The 16,660-nt window shown below is 41.4% G+C and overlaps 1 protein-coding gene across 1 annotated transcript in view; it reads right to left on the bottom strand.

Moving 5' to 3' along the window:
• Positions 1–14,575, bottom strand: part of LOC130072189 (cilia- and flagella-associated protein 46) — a 122,736-nt gene extending 108,161 nt beyond the window's left edge. Inside the window, exons 1-2 of the mRNA XM_056237202.1 lie at positions 14,384–14,575; positions 14,138–14,223 (exon numbers count right to left, since the gene is read on the bottom strand). Of these exons, the coding sequence (XP_056093177.1) occupies positions 14,138–14,223; positions 14,384–14,432 (135 nt within the window). The 5' untranslated portion in view covers positions 14,433–14,575. The remainder of the gene's footprint in view (positions 1–14,137; positions 14,224–14,383) is intronic.
• Positions 14,576–16,660: the final 2,085 nt, after the last annotated feature.

Raw genomic sequence — 16,660 nt, forward strand, 5'->3', positions numbered from 1 at the left:
TCATCAAAATTATAACAAATAAAGGCTTGAAATATCTCACTTTGCATGTAATGAGTCTATATAATATATTAGTTTCAGCTTTTAAGTTGAATTACTGAAATAAATGAACTTTTGCACCATATTCTTCCAATTTTTTGAGTTTCACCTGTATATCCGTGTGCATACTGTGCATTTTTTGGTTACACTTTATTTTAAGGTGTCATTGTTACAGTGAAATTAAACATTTGAGTACTGAGTAATATTAATTAAGTAACTACATGTACTGACTATAGGGTTAGGGTAGGATTAGGGTTTGGTTGAGGGTTAATTGCATGTAATTATGCATAATTTACTGTTATTAGTATGGTAAGTACATGTAACATATGTAACAAGGACACTGTAAAATAAAGTGTTACCAATTTTCTGTATGCATATTAGAGCAGGGTGTCATTAGTCAAGTCAATGTCTGGGGACTACGGATGAAAAATAGCCTTTGGCTAAATCCGGTACAATGCATGAAATGAAAAAATGTATGTTACATTTTTTACATGGTCCCTTTTTAAATAAAAAAATAAATAATACCCCAAAAAAATATATTTATATTGCACTTTTCACAGTTCATGTTGTTTCAAATCGGCTTTTACAGAAAATCATGATGTTTATAATACCTTAGTATCTTCATGCCGTACAGTTGCATTCATCAGATTACAGCTGGACGATAATATAATTACATTTTAGGACGATAATCAATCAAGCAGATGAGATTTACTATAGGTACATATTGCTTTACGTGGGGAAAATACTTCATACCCATTTCTTTTTTCACATTTTGTTTTGCAGCCTTATGGGGCTTTAAATTACTTTTTTCCACATCAATCTACATTCCTCAGCCCATCATGACAAAGCAAAGAACAGGTTTGTGACAACTCTGTAGGCTTGGTTTTTGCTCTGATATTAATTTTCATCTTAGACCCTTTATTGACAGGTGTGTGGCTTTCCAAATCATGTCCATTCAAGTGAATGTGCTGCAGGTTAACTCCAGTCAAAGTGTAGAAATATCTCAAAGATGAGCAGCGACACTGAAATGCCTGAGATAAATTTCAAGTGTCCCAGAAAAGGGTACGAATAATTATGCAATGTAATTACTTCAGTTTTTTATTTTTAATCTATATGATATATACCACTTTACATCAGTGTACTTTATGTATGTGAGAAAAGTTGGACTATTTATATATATATGTAGACATCTCCTTTATAACTTTATATAAAGAGCTTATAAATGAATGAATGGGGTATTTTTTAACCCCATTGGCAGATCATTTTGCTTGGTTTAAGCAAAATCTCACTTAATTTATTATTTTTTTAAAATCAAGAAACAAGACAAAGTCAAAAACAAGTCATTTTACTTTGACATTTGCTTCTTGATTTAAGATTTTTTTAGATATATGGACAAGCATGGAATTTTTTTTTTTGCAGTGATATATATCCAACTTTTTTATATACAGCTGGGTGATAATAGAGTTTTACGATATAAACAACCAAGCAACGAGATTTGCTATACAGTATTTAGCTTTTTGGCATGTTAATGTAAACTCTATTGGAAATCACTTGCTGCCTATTCAGTCCCTTATGAGGTTTGATCCTTTCAGTCATGATGCTGTCTATGTAGGCAGTATTCAGCAAGACAGCAGGATTTGCCATCAGAAACTTCTCTACAAATGAAACCCCTAAGCTTCAAACATATCTCCCAGCCGGCAATAAAAATGTTGCCACATCAGGAAGCACATAATGGAACTTTTTAAAGTGCTTGAGTGCAGAAAGCTGCGTTCAGCTTACACCTCAGACAAGCCCAGTATATATTATACACTTCTTCAGTTCTGAGAGGAATGAATTCCCAATGCTCATATGCTGTCGCTTATCTATTGAGGATTTCTCACTTCACAACTCATTGAGCAAAAGCCTGCTGAACTGCTCGTTTTGTCAGCTTTTCTCTTCTCAGGAATGGGACGGTTCAAATTATTGCGTTTTTCTGTTGGTCGAATGTGACGTTTGAACTGTGTCAGCATATTAGAGATGATTTATACACACATTTGAGGTGAAATGGCAACACAATTGCTTGGCTTGCTATTCCGTCCTTTTGGATGCAGCACCAATGTGAAAACATTTATGGACTCAATGTTTAGATTTATGTTTCACACAGTGTCTATCCACCTCTCTGGCTCCGCCCGGGTAACAGGAGCGGTGGTGTGAAGAAGGGCCGGTTCCCAAAGAATGTGTTTTTGATGTAAAAAATGCAAGACGTATCCCAGACAGCAACAGTGTCGGCCCAGATCCGGGCCACATCTGGTACATGTGGATTCAACACGTTCCAGATGTGGGCCGGATCTGGGCCGACACTGTGTTGCTGTCTGGGATGTCAGTGGAACGGGAAAAAAAAATCACAAGGTCTTGAACTTGCTGTTAAAATGCAATGTCATGCATGAAACACTGCAAAAGACTTGAGTGCAAAAGTTAAAGAGTCCGTCTAGTGCATTTACATTGAAAAACCATGGAAAAACTAAAACTACTACTCAAACTAAAACTAAAGCCATGAAAAGTACTTTTGTTACTTGGAGTAAAATAAATGTTAACTGAAATAATATCTAAAACAACTTAAACTTATTTTATTTCAGCCATTTGATAATGCAAAATGTCTCATTGTCATTTAGTTTAACTTGATGTATAAAATAAGTAAAAATAAAAATGCAAAAACCCTATATAGACATTTTTTAAACTAATGAACACGACAAAAATACTAAAAGTTTAACAAAAATTTTAATTAAATTAGAAAATATAAAAAACGAAATATTAATACAAATTTTAATAGTATCTCAATTATACTAAAATAGCACTGCCTAACCCTTACCCTAAGGACAAAATAATATCTGACAATTATTTATAGCATCTGCAAATATCATCTTACTATTTGCACTTGGCATATTTTGTGAGATTCACCTCAAAACCCGTCAAGAACATGTCCTGGGCTGCGTTTCCCAAAAGCATCGTAACTTAAGTAGCACTTGAAAATCTTCGTAGAACTACGAGTGCTCTGGAGTAATCGTAAATCCCCAAGTGCATCGACAGATTTATGAGGTAACCTGCAGGACAACCGGCAGATTACACTGCAACGTAAGTAGGCTATAATATAAGGTTTTGATTGTACTTTATTGTACACTTTGTTGTACTCGTGTTTTGTTTAAATAAATAAATGAAATAATTAAAAAGGGAAGAAAAAATAGAAATACACATCTAAATTAAACGAATGAACAAAAAACTAAAAATCATAAAATAAGTAATCTTGGAAATATGCTTTAAAGAGCGGGCAAAATAGGGATGAATTCAAAAAAATCTGTCAATGACTTGCTGACGTGCACGAAAACCAGCCATGTATTGGGCATTTCTTGCGGACCTCCTTCCCTGATCTCTGGTTGCAGTTAGTTTGCAATGTGACAATGTCCTTCCAGATGTTTTGTTTTTCCTTATTTGTATGGTGTCCTTTAAATCTGTTAAAAATAAAATCTTTGTTTCCCTCTATCTCCTCTAAAAGGACATTAATTTTATCTTTTTGAAAGGTATCTTCTCTTGTTTTTTTGTTTTTGTTCAGCCATTTTGTCAGCCTGTATAGGTGCTTTATATCCAGACTTGTCTTGATTTCTAATCCACAACCAATTACGATTATTAGGTTAAACGTTCAGAATACGATTCTATATAAGGTCATATTTCAGCACTTCGCGAATGGACAGCGATGCTTAAGTAGCACGTTCTCGCGTGTACTAAATTCCTTATACTGATATGGTATGGGTAGCCCTTTAATGTATATTATGCTGTTGTGCACGTACAGCGCGCTCACGCGCATTCCGCCAGAGTTTTAGTTTACTTTCAGTTTCGTCTCTGCCGCCATCTTCTACGAGTGGTAAATGTGCGTGCATGAATGTAAGTTCATTTATCCTTATATTTAGCTGTTATATTGTGATATATTAACACTTTCATGTCGCAGCTGTATATCTGATTGTTGTTATTCTGTTCATATTGTGATGAATGTGTTTAGAGGCGAGTGATGCCAGTGTAATTCCCGCGCATATGTTTAGCGCCATTTACCGCGCTGTGGACAATATAAAGATGATGTATACTGAGGTGAATCTTTATGTTTACTGTATTCAGACATATTCTGATATATTTATTTGTTTATTTCAGACTAAACCACATTTTACCACCTCAATTCTAATGCTGTATAGCCTAATGCTGGATATGTATATCGACACATCTGAAGAGATAAACAGTTAAATTATCTTCTGTCTCCTGTCACACTTCTTGCCGGAGTTCCGTAGTGGACTAGCCTTCCACCTAACTTAACAAAATAGAGTCCTTTACATTTGGTCCTTCGAGCCGGATTGCTATAGCCACTACGGTGACATGGAGCCATGTTGTTCTCCAGATACCACGCATCCTGCTCAAATGCAAGTCAGAGCACGTCAGATCCCTTCATATTTGCAAGCTTACGAGGTAGCCTTGCCTAAATCCCTTCTACCAGTTACTGGGCCTCACGAGACATATCAGCAGCTGAAGATGGATAATGCAGCGGCACCGTTGACCTTCAGTGGGCAGGCCGAGCCCGCCTCGACTGGGGTTCAGCCGACCAGGCACGAGTTTTCATCTCTGCAGTATGGACAAGGTCCTGCCATAGTCAGTGGGGGCCGTACAGACATGAGGCTCAGCAGCATGGTGGAGCAGTTAGATGTTGTTAGATCTCCTTCCTCTAATTACACATCTCCAGTACCACAGCACCGAGATAACAGACAGTTAGAGTGTGAGTCGTTAAGTGATGGCACTGTTTCCCCGTTCTTCGAGCGAATGGAACAAGCTCAAGCTTACTCACCACCGATTGTCAGGCCAAAGGCTACTGCAGTTCCAGCCATCCCATTACTGAATACAGAGACGCTCATTCCATGCCTTGGGGCGCCCAGGGACACCTCCCATCAATCTATACGGTGCCAGACGTCTCCAACTACAGCTCATATGGTGTACAGTACACCCACACCGCAACCATTTATTCAGCTGCCAGCAGCAATGTATGCGAGGCAGACGGCAGTGGCATGCAGTGCAATGTCCTCCCCTGCTTCCTATAATGTTATATCATCTTTGCCACAAACCATTACGTCATTGAAGCTGCCTACAGTCACAACAGTGCACAACACTCTGGCGCCACCAGTTTACCAATTACAGATCCCTACACATAGCCAACCAACACACGTGTCACACCCGTATCAGCCATCACCCATGGTCGCAGGATATTACACACCGCAGCCCTCCATTCAGTCATCAGTACAGAACTGGCATCCTCCTCCAGTGGCATCTACCGTGCCATATCTGGCCACACACGCACGTCCAGTATCTCAGCCAGTACCTGCTGCACCTCCGCTCCAACCAGTCCCAGTCCCATCGCTACCAAAGCTTGTGAATGACAGTGAAAGAGAGTTCACAGATCTGAAAATAGCCCTCGACAATCTGCTGAACCCCCACACTGAGCTCACAGAACATTACAAATATCGTGTGCTGATGGAGCAGTTGGTCTTTGACGAAGCAAAGCTGATAGCCCAAGCACCTTACACAGCAGCCATGGCAGCCCTGCAGCGCCAATACGGCCAACCCCACCAGCTTGCACAAAGTGAGGTTGCGGCTCTAATGAACTTACCAGATATCAAGGCTGGAGATTCAAAAGCATTCCAGAACTTTGCTCTTAACATTGATCTTCTGGTGGGTATGCTTATGTCTCTAGAGGGACCACAAGGAAGAGAGCTTACCTGTACCGGTCATGTTGACAGGTTGCTTAGTAAACTCCCTAAACACTACAAGGATGGTTTCATAGAGCACTTACAACTAAGGGGAAGACTGAATACAGACAGTCTTAATCCATATAATTTACACGATCTTGCAGAGTGGTTGAAGGTCAAGGCCGAAGCCCAACGGCTTTCATCAAAGATGGCTCAACGTTACCACACTGAGAAGGCTCCAGCTCCACGTAGGGAGCGTCCAGCTATTATTAAGCCACAGACCCGGGCCATCTCCGTTTATCATGGTAGTAATCAGCCCAAGGAGGTTAAAGAAGTAAAGCATGTCCGAACAGAGGCTCTTTCCAACCAGCAATTAGTTCAGAGAACAAAGCGCCTGTGTTTATTCTGTCACAGTGAAGAACACTACCTCTCTCAGTGCAATGAGATCGCGGAATGCCCACCTGAGCGACTTATCAAGTGGATAAAAGAAGCTAAGAGATGCTGGAAATGCGGACGCACCAACCACAATTGTAGTGAGTGCACATTGAGAAAACCATGCAGGGAATGTGGGGACGTGCATCTTAGAGTTCTTCACCGCATAGCACAGCAAGGGCCGAGCATCATGCTAGTTACAACCTCAAGTGACCGCATCTATGTGACACCACCTAGCCATACAGGTCGGGTCTTCCTAAAGGTCACCCCCGTGTTGCTGTGGAAAGGCGAGAAGTCTATTCAAACCTACGCAATCCTTGATGATGGTGCACAGCGCAGCATTATCCTTCCCGCAGCGGTACAAGAGCTAGGACTACAAGGAAAGAAGGAAGTTATGGCCCTTCGTACCATTCGTCATGATATTACCCAGCTGGAGGGACAGTCAGTCCACTTTCAGCTCTCACCCCAGTCCAGGCCGAAAGAGAGGTACAACCTCGCTGGTGTATTCTCTGCACCTCTCCTGACCTTGACTGAGCAGACATACCCTAGCAAGAGACTTCAGAGGAGCTACTGCCACCTAAAGGGTATTCCTCTTCCATCATTCAGCAAAATTCAGCCCCTTCTTTTAATTGGATCTGATTATCCAGGTCTAATCAGTGCAAAAGAGCCCACCAGATTAGGCCCAGATGGCGGACCAGCAGCTGTACATACGCAGCTCGGTTAGGTTCTCCAGGGACCAGACGGGCTTCTCCCGCACCAAATACCATCTCAACAGTGTTTGCTCACTTCACTTACATCTGTGCGAGATCCGATACTCCAAGAGGTCGAACGGCTGTGGCAGTTGGACATTCTTCCTTACAGCAACGAGAAGCTAGTAACGCGGTCACGACAGGACCAAGTAGCCATGGAACTTTTGGAGAGCAGAACTCAGCGTGTGGAAGTGGATGGAATCTGGCGTTATGCTACCCCCCTCGTACGCACTCCAAATGCACCACCATTGAAGGCTACCAGGGAGTCTGTTCTACCCAATCTTAGGGGTACGGAGAAACGCTTGGGCAGGGATCCAGGGAAGGCTAAGGTTTATGAGGCAGAGATCCAGAAGCTCTTGGATGCAGGATATGTTGTCAAGATCCCGCCAGAACTTCTACATATGGATAAGGAATCGTGGTTCATCCCACATCATCTTGTCCACCACAATGGCAAGGACAGATTAGTTTTCAACTGCTCCTTCATTCATCAAGGCCTCTCCCTCAACCAGCAGCTCCTTCCTGGCCCATGCCTTGGTGCTTCATTATTGGGAGTCCTTATTCGGTTCCGACAGCATCCAGTTGCTATCAGCGGAGACATACGCGCTATGTTCCATCAAGTAAGGCTCCTGCCGGAGGACAAACCTCTTCTGAGGTTCATCTGGCGAAACATGCGGAAAGGAGATCAGCCTGATATCTACCAGTGGGAAGTCTTGCCTTTCGGAACAACCTGCAGCCCATGCTGTGCGACCTTCGCACTGCAGAAGCATGTCAGAGACCATCAGACAGGCGACGAAGCAGTGAGACAGTCCATAGAACATAGCTTCTATGTGGACAACTGTCTACAGAGTCTCCCCACTGTGGAACAAGCTAGACAGTTAGTCAACAAGATGAGATCCTTTCTTGCCTCTGGGGGGTTCGAAATACGGCAGTGGGCCAGCAATGTCCCCTCAGTGGTCGACCACTTACCAGCGGATGCTAAATCACAGAGTATAGAGCTATGGCTGCAGAAGAATCATTCTGACCCTCAGGAGCCAGCTCTAGGTCTGATGTGGCACTGTCTCAATGATTGTCTGGGTTACAGACACCGCCCGACGACAGAGTGTCTCCCGACAATGAGACACATCTACAAAGTCCTGGCATCCCAATATGACCCTTTAGGGTTCGTCAACCCCTTCACCACCAGGGCTAAAGTTTTAGTCCAAAAGCTCTGGGCTAAACCGAGAAGTTGGGATGACCCAAACCTTCCCACAGATCTGCTTGAAAGCTGGAGAGCGTGGGAACACGAGTTACCGAACCTTGCTATGGTTGTGTTTCCCCGTTGTTACATTCCTTCACGTTTCAAGGATGAGGCGTCCCGATTCAGCTTGCACATTTTCTGTGATGCAGCCGAGGTGGCATATGGAGCAGTGGCGTACCTGCTCATCGAGCAACAGGGTGAAGTCCACACTTCCTTTGTGATGGCCAGGTCAAGGGTAGCTCCAAAGCGACAATTGACAATGCCGCGGTTGGAACTTTGTGCAGCCTTGGCGGGTGCACAGCTCGCTAAGCTTCTATTGCAAGAGCTGACCATTCCAATTGAGACGACGACACTCTGGACTGACTCTACTGAGTCCTGCCGGTATAAAGTTTTTGTCGGCACAAGAGTGGCCGAAATCCAGGAATTGACTGATCTGCATTCATGGAGATATGTGGACTCAGCAAATAACCCGGCAGACGACATCACCCGGGGGAAGACACTGGTAGAGCTGGCAAATCCCAGTCGGTGGAATCAGGGACCTCATTTCCTCCGTGAATCACCAGAACAGTGGCCAGCTATACCCCCTATGGAGAATCGAGATGATTCCTCAGAAACCAGAAAGACTGTATTCTGTGGATTAACTGTAGATGACCCGAGTCCGCAAATGCCTGATGCAGCTCAATTCACCTCCTGGAAAGCTTTGGTTAAGGCAACATACCAGTCCCTCTACGGGGCGGCCAACTCAGATGCTGGAACTCCGAGTCCTGATTATCGAAGTGCTGAAGCGTTTTTGTTAAGTCGGTCTCAGGCTGAGTCCTTTCCTCTAGATTTCAAAGCTTTGAAGGCAGGCAAACCAGTGGGCTCTTCTAGTTGTCTGAAAACACTGGCACCGGAGTTTGATCAGGCATTAGGTCTAATTCGAGTTGGAGGACGGCTCCGGAGATTGGAAGGCCTGAGTCCAACCGAGACTCATCCAGTAGTTTTAGACTCCCATCATTCTGTTACCAAGCTCCTGATCCAAGATTTTGATGAACGCTTATTTCATCCCGGTCCTGACAGAGTTTTTGCTGAGCTCCGTCGTTACTACTGGGTTCTGAGAGGCAGGCAAGCAGTGAAGCAACACCAGAGGGGGTGCGTTCAATGCCAGAGGTGGAGGGCTAAGCCAACAGTACCCATAATGGCTGATCTACCCTTGGCTCGTCTACGACTTCATCAACCACCATTCTTCTCGACAGGTGTCGACTGCTTCGGGCCCTTCACTGTAAAAATAGGCCGCCGCTCAGAAAAAAGATGGGGTGTGATCTTTAAATGTCTGACTACCCGCTGCATACATCTCGATCTCCTCAATAGCCTGGATGCCGATGCTTTTTTACTTTCCCTGAGACGTTTCATAGCACGGCGAGGTACTCCTTCGGAAATTCTCTCTGACCAAGGGACTAATTTCAGAGGTGCCGAAACAGAACTGAGAGAAGCTTTCAGGAGAATGGAACCTCAACTGCAGGAACGGCTGGCAGACCATCAGATCACTTTCAAGATGAATCCTCCTGCGGCACCGCATTTTGGCGGCACATGGGAGCGTGAGATCAAATCTGTGAAGTCAGCCCTGCAGGTCGTTGTAGGAAGTCAATCCCTGCCTGAAGATGTCTTGCACACTGTGTTAGTGGAGATAGAGGGTATCCTGAATAGTAAGCCACTGGGTTATGTCTCGTCTGACGTTGCAGATGTAGACCCAGTCACGCCTAACTTCCTCCTCATGGGGCGGCGGGACTCTTCACTACCCCAAGTGGTCTACACTCCAGAACCTCTGTCTAAGCGTCGATGGCGCCATGCCCAGACTATAGTTGATCACTTTTGGGCGCATTATACCCGGCATTACTTACCTAACCTCCAGCCTCGTCTTAAGTGGCAGCGTGAGACTCAGGATCTGACTCAGGGTACGGTGGTAATGGTGGTGGACCCACAACTGCCTCGTGCTCACTGGCCCATTGGTAAGGTTGAGAGTCTGGTTCCCAGCGAAGACGGCCATATTAGGTCAGCAAAGGTCAGAATAAAGGATCGCCTGTATCTTCGACCAGTGGCTAAGCTAGTTCAACTCCCAGCACTCCCGGATGATGATGAAACCGACGTTAAGAACTAAGGAATTTACATCTTCTACATTTTAGCTATGCTAATCTGGGGGCGGCTGTACTAAATTCCTTATACTGATATGGTATGGGTAGCCCTTTAATGTATATTATGCTGTTGTTCACGTACAGCGCGCTCACGCGCATTCCGCCAGAGTTTTAGTTTACTTTCAGTTTCGTCTCTGCCGCCATCTTCTACGAGTGGTAAATGTGCGTGCATGAATGTAAGTTCATTTATCCTTATATTTAGCTGTTATATTGTGATATATTAACACTTTCATGTCGCAGCTGTATATCTGATTGTTGTTATTCTGTTCATATTGTGATGAATGTGTTTAGAGGCGAGTGATGCCAGTGTAATTCCCACGCATATGTTTAGCGCCATTTACCGCGCTGTGGACAATATAAAGATGATGTATACTGAGGTGAATCTTTATGTTTACTGTATTCAGACATATTCTGATATATTTATTTGTTTATTTCAGACTAAACCACATTTTACCACCTCAATTCTAATGCTGTATAGCCTAATGCTGGATATGTATATCGACACATCTGAAGAGATAAACAGTTAAATTATCTTCTGTCTCCTGTCACACTTCTTGCCGGAGTTCCGTAGTGGACTAGCCTTCCACCTAACTTAACAAAATAGAGTCCTTTACATCGCGCGTTCATGTTAAGTGCATTTTTGGGAAACGCGCGTGGAATTGTGGCGAGCGTTCGTAACCTTGCACGTAGAGAGTGCTTTTAAAGGGGTCATATAATGGTACATTCACTTTTACAAGTTGATTGTACTGAAATGTGTGTTGGCAGTGCCTGTACACAACCATCATAAAATGATAAAAATCCATCCAGTGTTTTTGTTTTAATCTCCTTATATGTTTTCCCCTGCCTCAAATCCAGCCGTTCGACCGTGTGACGTCACACACTCGGAAGCCCCTCCCACGATTGTTGATTGACAGCAGCCTTTCAACACAGACCCGCCCTCGCTCGTGAGCCAGCTGTCAATCATAGTCTGCGCGGACCGGCGCGGTCATTGTTGATATGCTGGAGCACTGTCTATGAGCAGAATGGCGTCTAAGCGATTGTGGTGTTCTGTTCTTGGGTGTAATAACGAACACAGTCATTTTAATGTTCCTAAATCCGAACCGCTGAAGACGCAGTGGCTGAGTTTGTTTTCGAAGGGAATATTCCACACGAGCAAAGTCAATGCGTTCATGTGTGCGCGAATCATTTCTCACACCAGACTGCTTTATAAACAAGGGTCAGTATAAAGCTGGATTTGCTAAGAAGCTGCTCCTGACTAAAGGATCGGTACCAGATATTCGTGTTCCTGCTGAATCTCCAGAAGAACTGAAGTGAGTGTAACGTTTTATTAAACTTTATATTAATATTTATATTAATCTTTGCAAATCGCTAGCTGCACGCTTCACAATGAATGCGTCTAAGGTTTACACTTAGGGTACATTACAGCATGTTTTCTATGTATGATGTTCTCAGTATAATTCATAATCCCACGTTTATACTGAACAACGCGTTATGGATATTGTGTTACAAACGGTGTACGCACAGAACAGAGGGGCGGGGTCAGCAAAGCTCATTATCATTTAAAGGCATATGCACTGAAACGGCGTGCTGAAAACAGAGCTGTTTTTGACCAAGTAAAATAAGTGTTTTCTTACAATACTAATGAGAATTTTTAATTAAAGTATATTACAAACTTTTCATTTAGACCCTAAAGAATCATACTAGCTTGTACAAAAATGGCATTATATGACCCCTTTAAGAGCTAAGATACATCGTTATCGGGAAACCCGGCCCAGGCCACTTTACCGTTTGCATTTTACTGTATTCTGAATTAAAGTATGAACAAATGTGTATTACACTATTATTGTATTGAGAATCAATCATGAGAATAACAGGAAACACACAAAAATATTACATGTAAAGCATCAGGATGCATTACAGTAATGAGACTTTGAAGGGTAAATGTTGTCATGAGAACAATGTCACTATGCAAACCACATCATATGTTTGATTTTTTTCTTTTCTGTATGTTTTTGTGAGTGAGATTCTCCCTCTTTATGAAACGACAGCACATTTTGAGATAAGCTGCTGCGCTAGGGTAAAGGCCGGAGGGGGCGTAGCAGTGGCGAATCTCCCGCTCGCTGTTATCTAACCCAGCGTTGTGTCTTCAGCCGGAGAGGAGAAACTCAAACGCTGGCTGTCACACACACACACACACTGAGACGCAGCAGGAGAGTAAATTCAGCGGTGTGTGTTCAAGCGGTGTGTGTGCCCACCCTACGCCATATCCAGCTCGAGCTTGGGGTTTCCTCACACCAGAAACACTCTAGAGCAGGGTATTTGATTTGCTTATCAATAAAGATTTATCATCTAAATTAAAGAACTGACATTCAAACTCGGACGTGGACATGGTTCATTTCAGAACATGCGGTGTAATGATGTTTAAACAGCAACCACCCTTAAATCAATGAAACTTTCACACTAATGATGTTCTTCCTCAGTGTTTCTGTCTTGTTTTCCAGCACAAATATCCAAATATTATTAACCTCTTAAGTGTCACGCCCCCTTTTTTGAATAAACATGAAAATGCACAATCCGAACTTAAATGGTTGTAATTCAAGAATGCTTTGGAATATAGATGTAAGATTGACCTTGTTTTAAAGAAGACATTTGGCAGATTTGTGTAGAAGTTAAATAAATTAAGAAAGTTAAACAGAAAATAAGTTATAGAAGTTTGAGTGAAAATTTAATTATTCATATTTTATATAAAATATATTTTTTCAAAAACTGGTGGAATCTAAACCTGCAAGAAAATTAAATCCGAAACTCTGAACAAGTTGTGTTTCAAATTTTAGGTTGATATCTAAAAAAATTAGCTTTCAGTGAGATTTGCTTATTATTTCCACAATTTTCATACAATTTGACATCCTATTCAGAAGTAGTTAGGGAAGTTTGGCATATTTAGCATATTTTTGGCATATGAACTCAACCTCAATAATCACATAAAAATAACACACATGTGCGTTCTAGCTCGCTGCCACATCACAAATGGTGAATCTATAATTTTTTTCTTTATATTTAAAACATTTTCAGACCTTTTTTTGTTGTTATCTTTTACAACGTTATTGTAATGTTATCTTTTGAACTCTTGGCATGAAAACAAACTGAGGTTTCTACCCTTCTTTCATGATTTTCATGTTCATCACTATTTCAAAATAAAGGTCTGAACACGCCTTAGGAGTATGAAATTATACTTGTTGCAAATTGATAGATTACGGCTCTACTGTAATTCATTTTGAAAAACACTACAAATTGTAAGCTTTCAAATGATATAGTTTGTCAATATTAGTTTAGTTTAGTATATTACTGTTTTAAATATGTAATGGCTATGGTGCAACTTAAAGGGTATCAAGATACTGGAGCATGTACTGGAGAAGAAGCAAAATGACTGAAGATATTAAAGTCTTGTTTTCTGAAAACTTCTTAAAACTTGAACAAATATCTGCCAGAAAAAGACACTTTTTCACTTTAAATTAAGTGTATTTTTCTGACTCCTATTTGCAGATATTTGGTCTTGTTTTAAGCACAAACTTAATGCATTTTAATTAAGTTTTCATAAAACAATAAGACTAAATATCTTCTTCGCTGGCTTCAGTAGAAGCAATTTTTTTTTAATTATCGGTCAAAATCAATTTCACTTTCCCTGTGGAGAAAAATTAATGTAGTTTTTACCTCCACGGCAGATGCAGGTAGAGTGTGACGTGTGTTGTATAGTCTCACCTGTAGAGCTTGTTCAGCACACAGGACCCTGAGCTCAGACTGAGAAGATCCAATCAGCGCATGCGCTCTTCTCACAAACACAACATCTGCACAAAACATATGGAAAACAACTGTAACCTTCTCTGTGTGACAATTAACCCCTCATGAATGCGTTTTCACACGACTAACAATACAAGATAATAAAACAATCACATTATATCGACTTAAAAACACGTAACGTAATTATACGGCTAACGTTACTGCTACCTCTTTTCTCCTGAGCTTTTAATAGATATTGTCGAATACGAAGATCCATTTCACGTCCTCAGCCGTTCAACAGCAGCTCAGCTGTTAGATAAGAAGAGTTCAAAGACAAATATTGATTTTTATGCAGGTTATCGTTAACGTGTTTTGTTTATGTTGAGAGCGTCCGTTCAGCTGAGCTGAGTAACTAGCGAGTGTTTGGACGCGTCTCTTAGCAACGGAACGCTGAACGGAAAGCGCGTTGGGTCAAACGCGTTCTTCTACAACAGTCCAAACACCCGTTTATAGAATCTATAATAACGTTTAATATTACTAACCAGATGGAATGGAATATACACACAGATTAAAAGTAACTACACATTTAAAAAGGTGCAAATCAGCATCCATAATCCAAATCCATATTTTTTAATAATAAAAATGCAACCTGTATGCCTTTCCTCAGATCATCCCCATAGGGGAAAAATATTTAATCACAATCTTAATCTCATATTTCTCTTGATGTTTGGTAACTTATTAACGGAGCCTAATTGTGTCTCATGAATGGAATAATGATGATATTAGCAGTAGAGCTCAGAGTTCGAACGCCTCAGTAGAGCTTGATTCAGCAGAGTCGTCTTAAACCCGCCAATGCAGTTTCTAATAGCAATCTGAATTTAGTCCCCTACGGAGAGCTCTTTCGTTCCCAGTTGGTTCGTACACTGGTGTGCAGTTCCACATCTAATGGGCTCTTTGGGGATGAAGTGTGTAGAGTAAGTGTAGAGTTAGTCCTGCAGTTCTGTGTCTCTGACAGGCTCTGCAAACAAGCTGAGAGATCAGCATCACAGACTCAAACATCCAACACTTCTGTGTGCTGTTGCAGTGCGTGCTTTAGGGGTTCAGAGGTCAAGGAAGAAATGCAATAAACCAATAGAATAGAATATAATTTTTTGCTGCACCAAAAATCTCCCTCTGGGCATATAATAAACTTTTAACTTGAACTTTAGAATAGAATAGAATAGAATAGAATAGAATAGAATAGAATAGAATAGAATAGAATAGAATAGAATAGAATAATAGAATATAATTTTTGCTGCACCAAAAATCTCCCTCTGGGCATATAATAAACTTTGAACTTGAACTTTAGAATAGAAGAGAATAAAAGAGAATAGAAGAGAATAGAAGAGAATAGAATTTTATGCTGCACAGAAAAATCGCCTTTCGTTCTTATAATAAACTTGAACTTTAGAATAGAATAGAATTTTGTGCGGCGCCAAAAATCCCCCTCTGTGCTTATAATAAACTTTGAATAGAATAGAATAGAATTTTATGCTCCACCAAAAATCCCCCTTTGGGCTTATAATAAAATTTGAACTTTAACTTTATAATATAATATAATACAAAATAGAATAGAATAGAATAGAATAGAATATTATGCTGCACCAAAAATCACCCTCAGTGTGTGAATTTGTTGCGATTTCTTCTGAATCTTTAGATGAGACAAATGTGAGTGATCCAGAGTCTCTAGCTAAGGAGAGAAATATGAGCACAGCTCGTGATGTTGTTGAGATCTTTCCGGATTATTTAGAGGATAAAAATATGAGAGTGTTTAGAGTTTTTTATCTCAGGAGACAAGAGTGAGAAGCAGGAGACTCAAGCAAAAGTCTCCATTTGATGTTAAAGTAACTTCATTTTTGTCTAGGAGAAACATTTGCGAAGTTAAAGAGATATCATTTTTAATTTTTCTTTCCTCTGGGAATGCATCTAGGATCAAGGCTGCTCATGACGTGGACGGTCACATTGTTCTCTGTGGGGAAATTAATGAAATGGTCAGGGTTTATGTGCGTTTTATATGGGTAATAATAATAATACGTTTGACAAACTTTTCACAGACTTGTGGAGTGAAAATCTTCAGTCAGTCATCTCTGGATTACATCAGGCGAGTGTGTGTGTCAGACGGGAGATGGCTTCACTGGTCTGTGACTCACACAGCCTGGAGAATGAAAGGCTCAGATGTAATTAACACTTAACACACAGTTTATTGCAAGCAAGTGAAGTGGACAGATGTTTGCTGAAGTGTCAGTGATGTGTGTGTTTGTGCCGTCCACTGACAGGGTCCGTCCGCACACCAGCTCATCTTCACTTGCTTAAAGACACTGCATTATAATTGATCAAACAATAATTGATCAAATCCAAGTGATCTGAGGGCACGGGCGCTTCGGTCTGCGCAAGCGCCCGGAGTGATCTCTCTATGGCAAGCCGTTTTAACTTTTATTCATTTCCAGGATATGAATTGTTGATATC

Source organism: Rhinichthys klamathensis, unplaced genomic scaffold (assembly GCF_029890125.1).
Source record: "Rhinichthys klamathensis goyatoka isolate OS25496 unplaced genomic scaffold, OSU_Roscu_1.1 h1tg000482l_1, whole genome shotgun sequence".
In the NCBI taxonomy this organism is placed as follows: domain Eukaryota; kingdom Metazoa; phylum Chordata; class Actinopteri; order Cypriniformes; family Leuciscidae; genus Rhinichthys; species Rhinichthys klamathensis.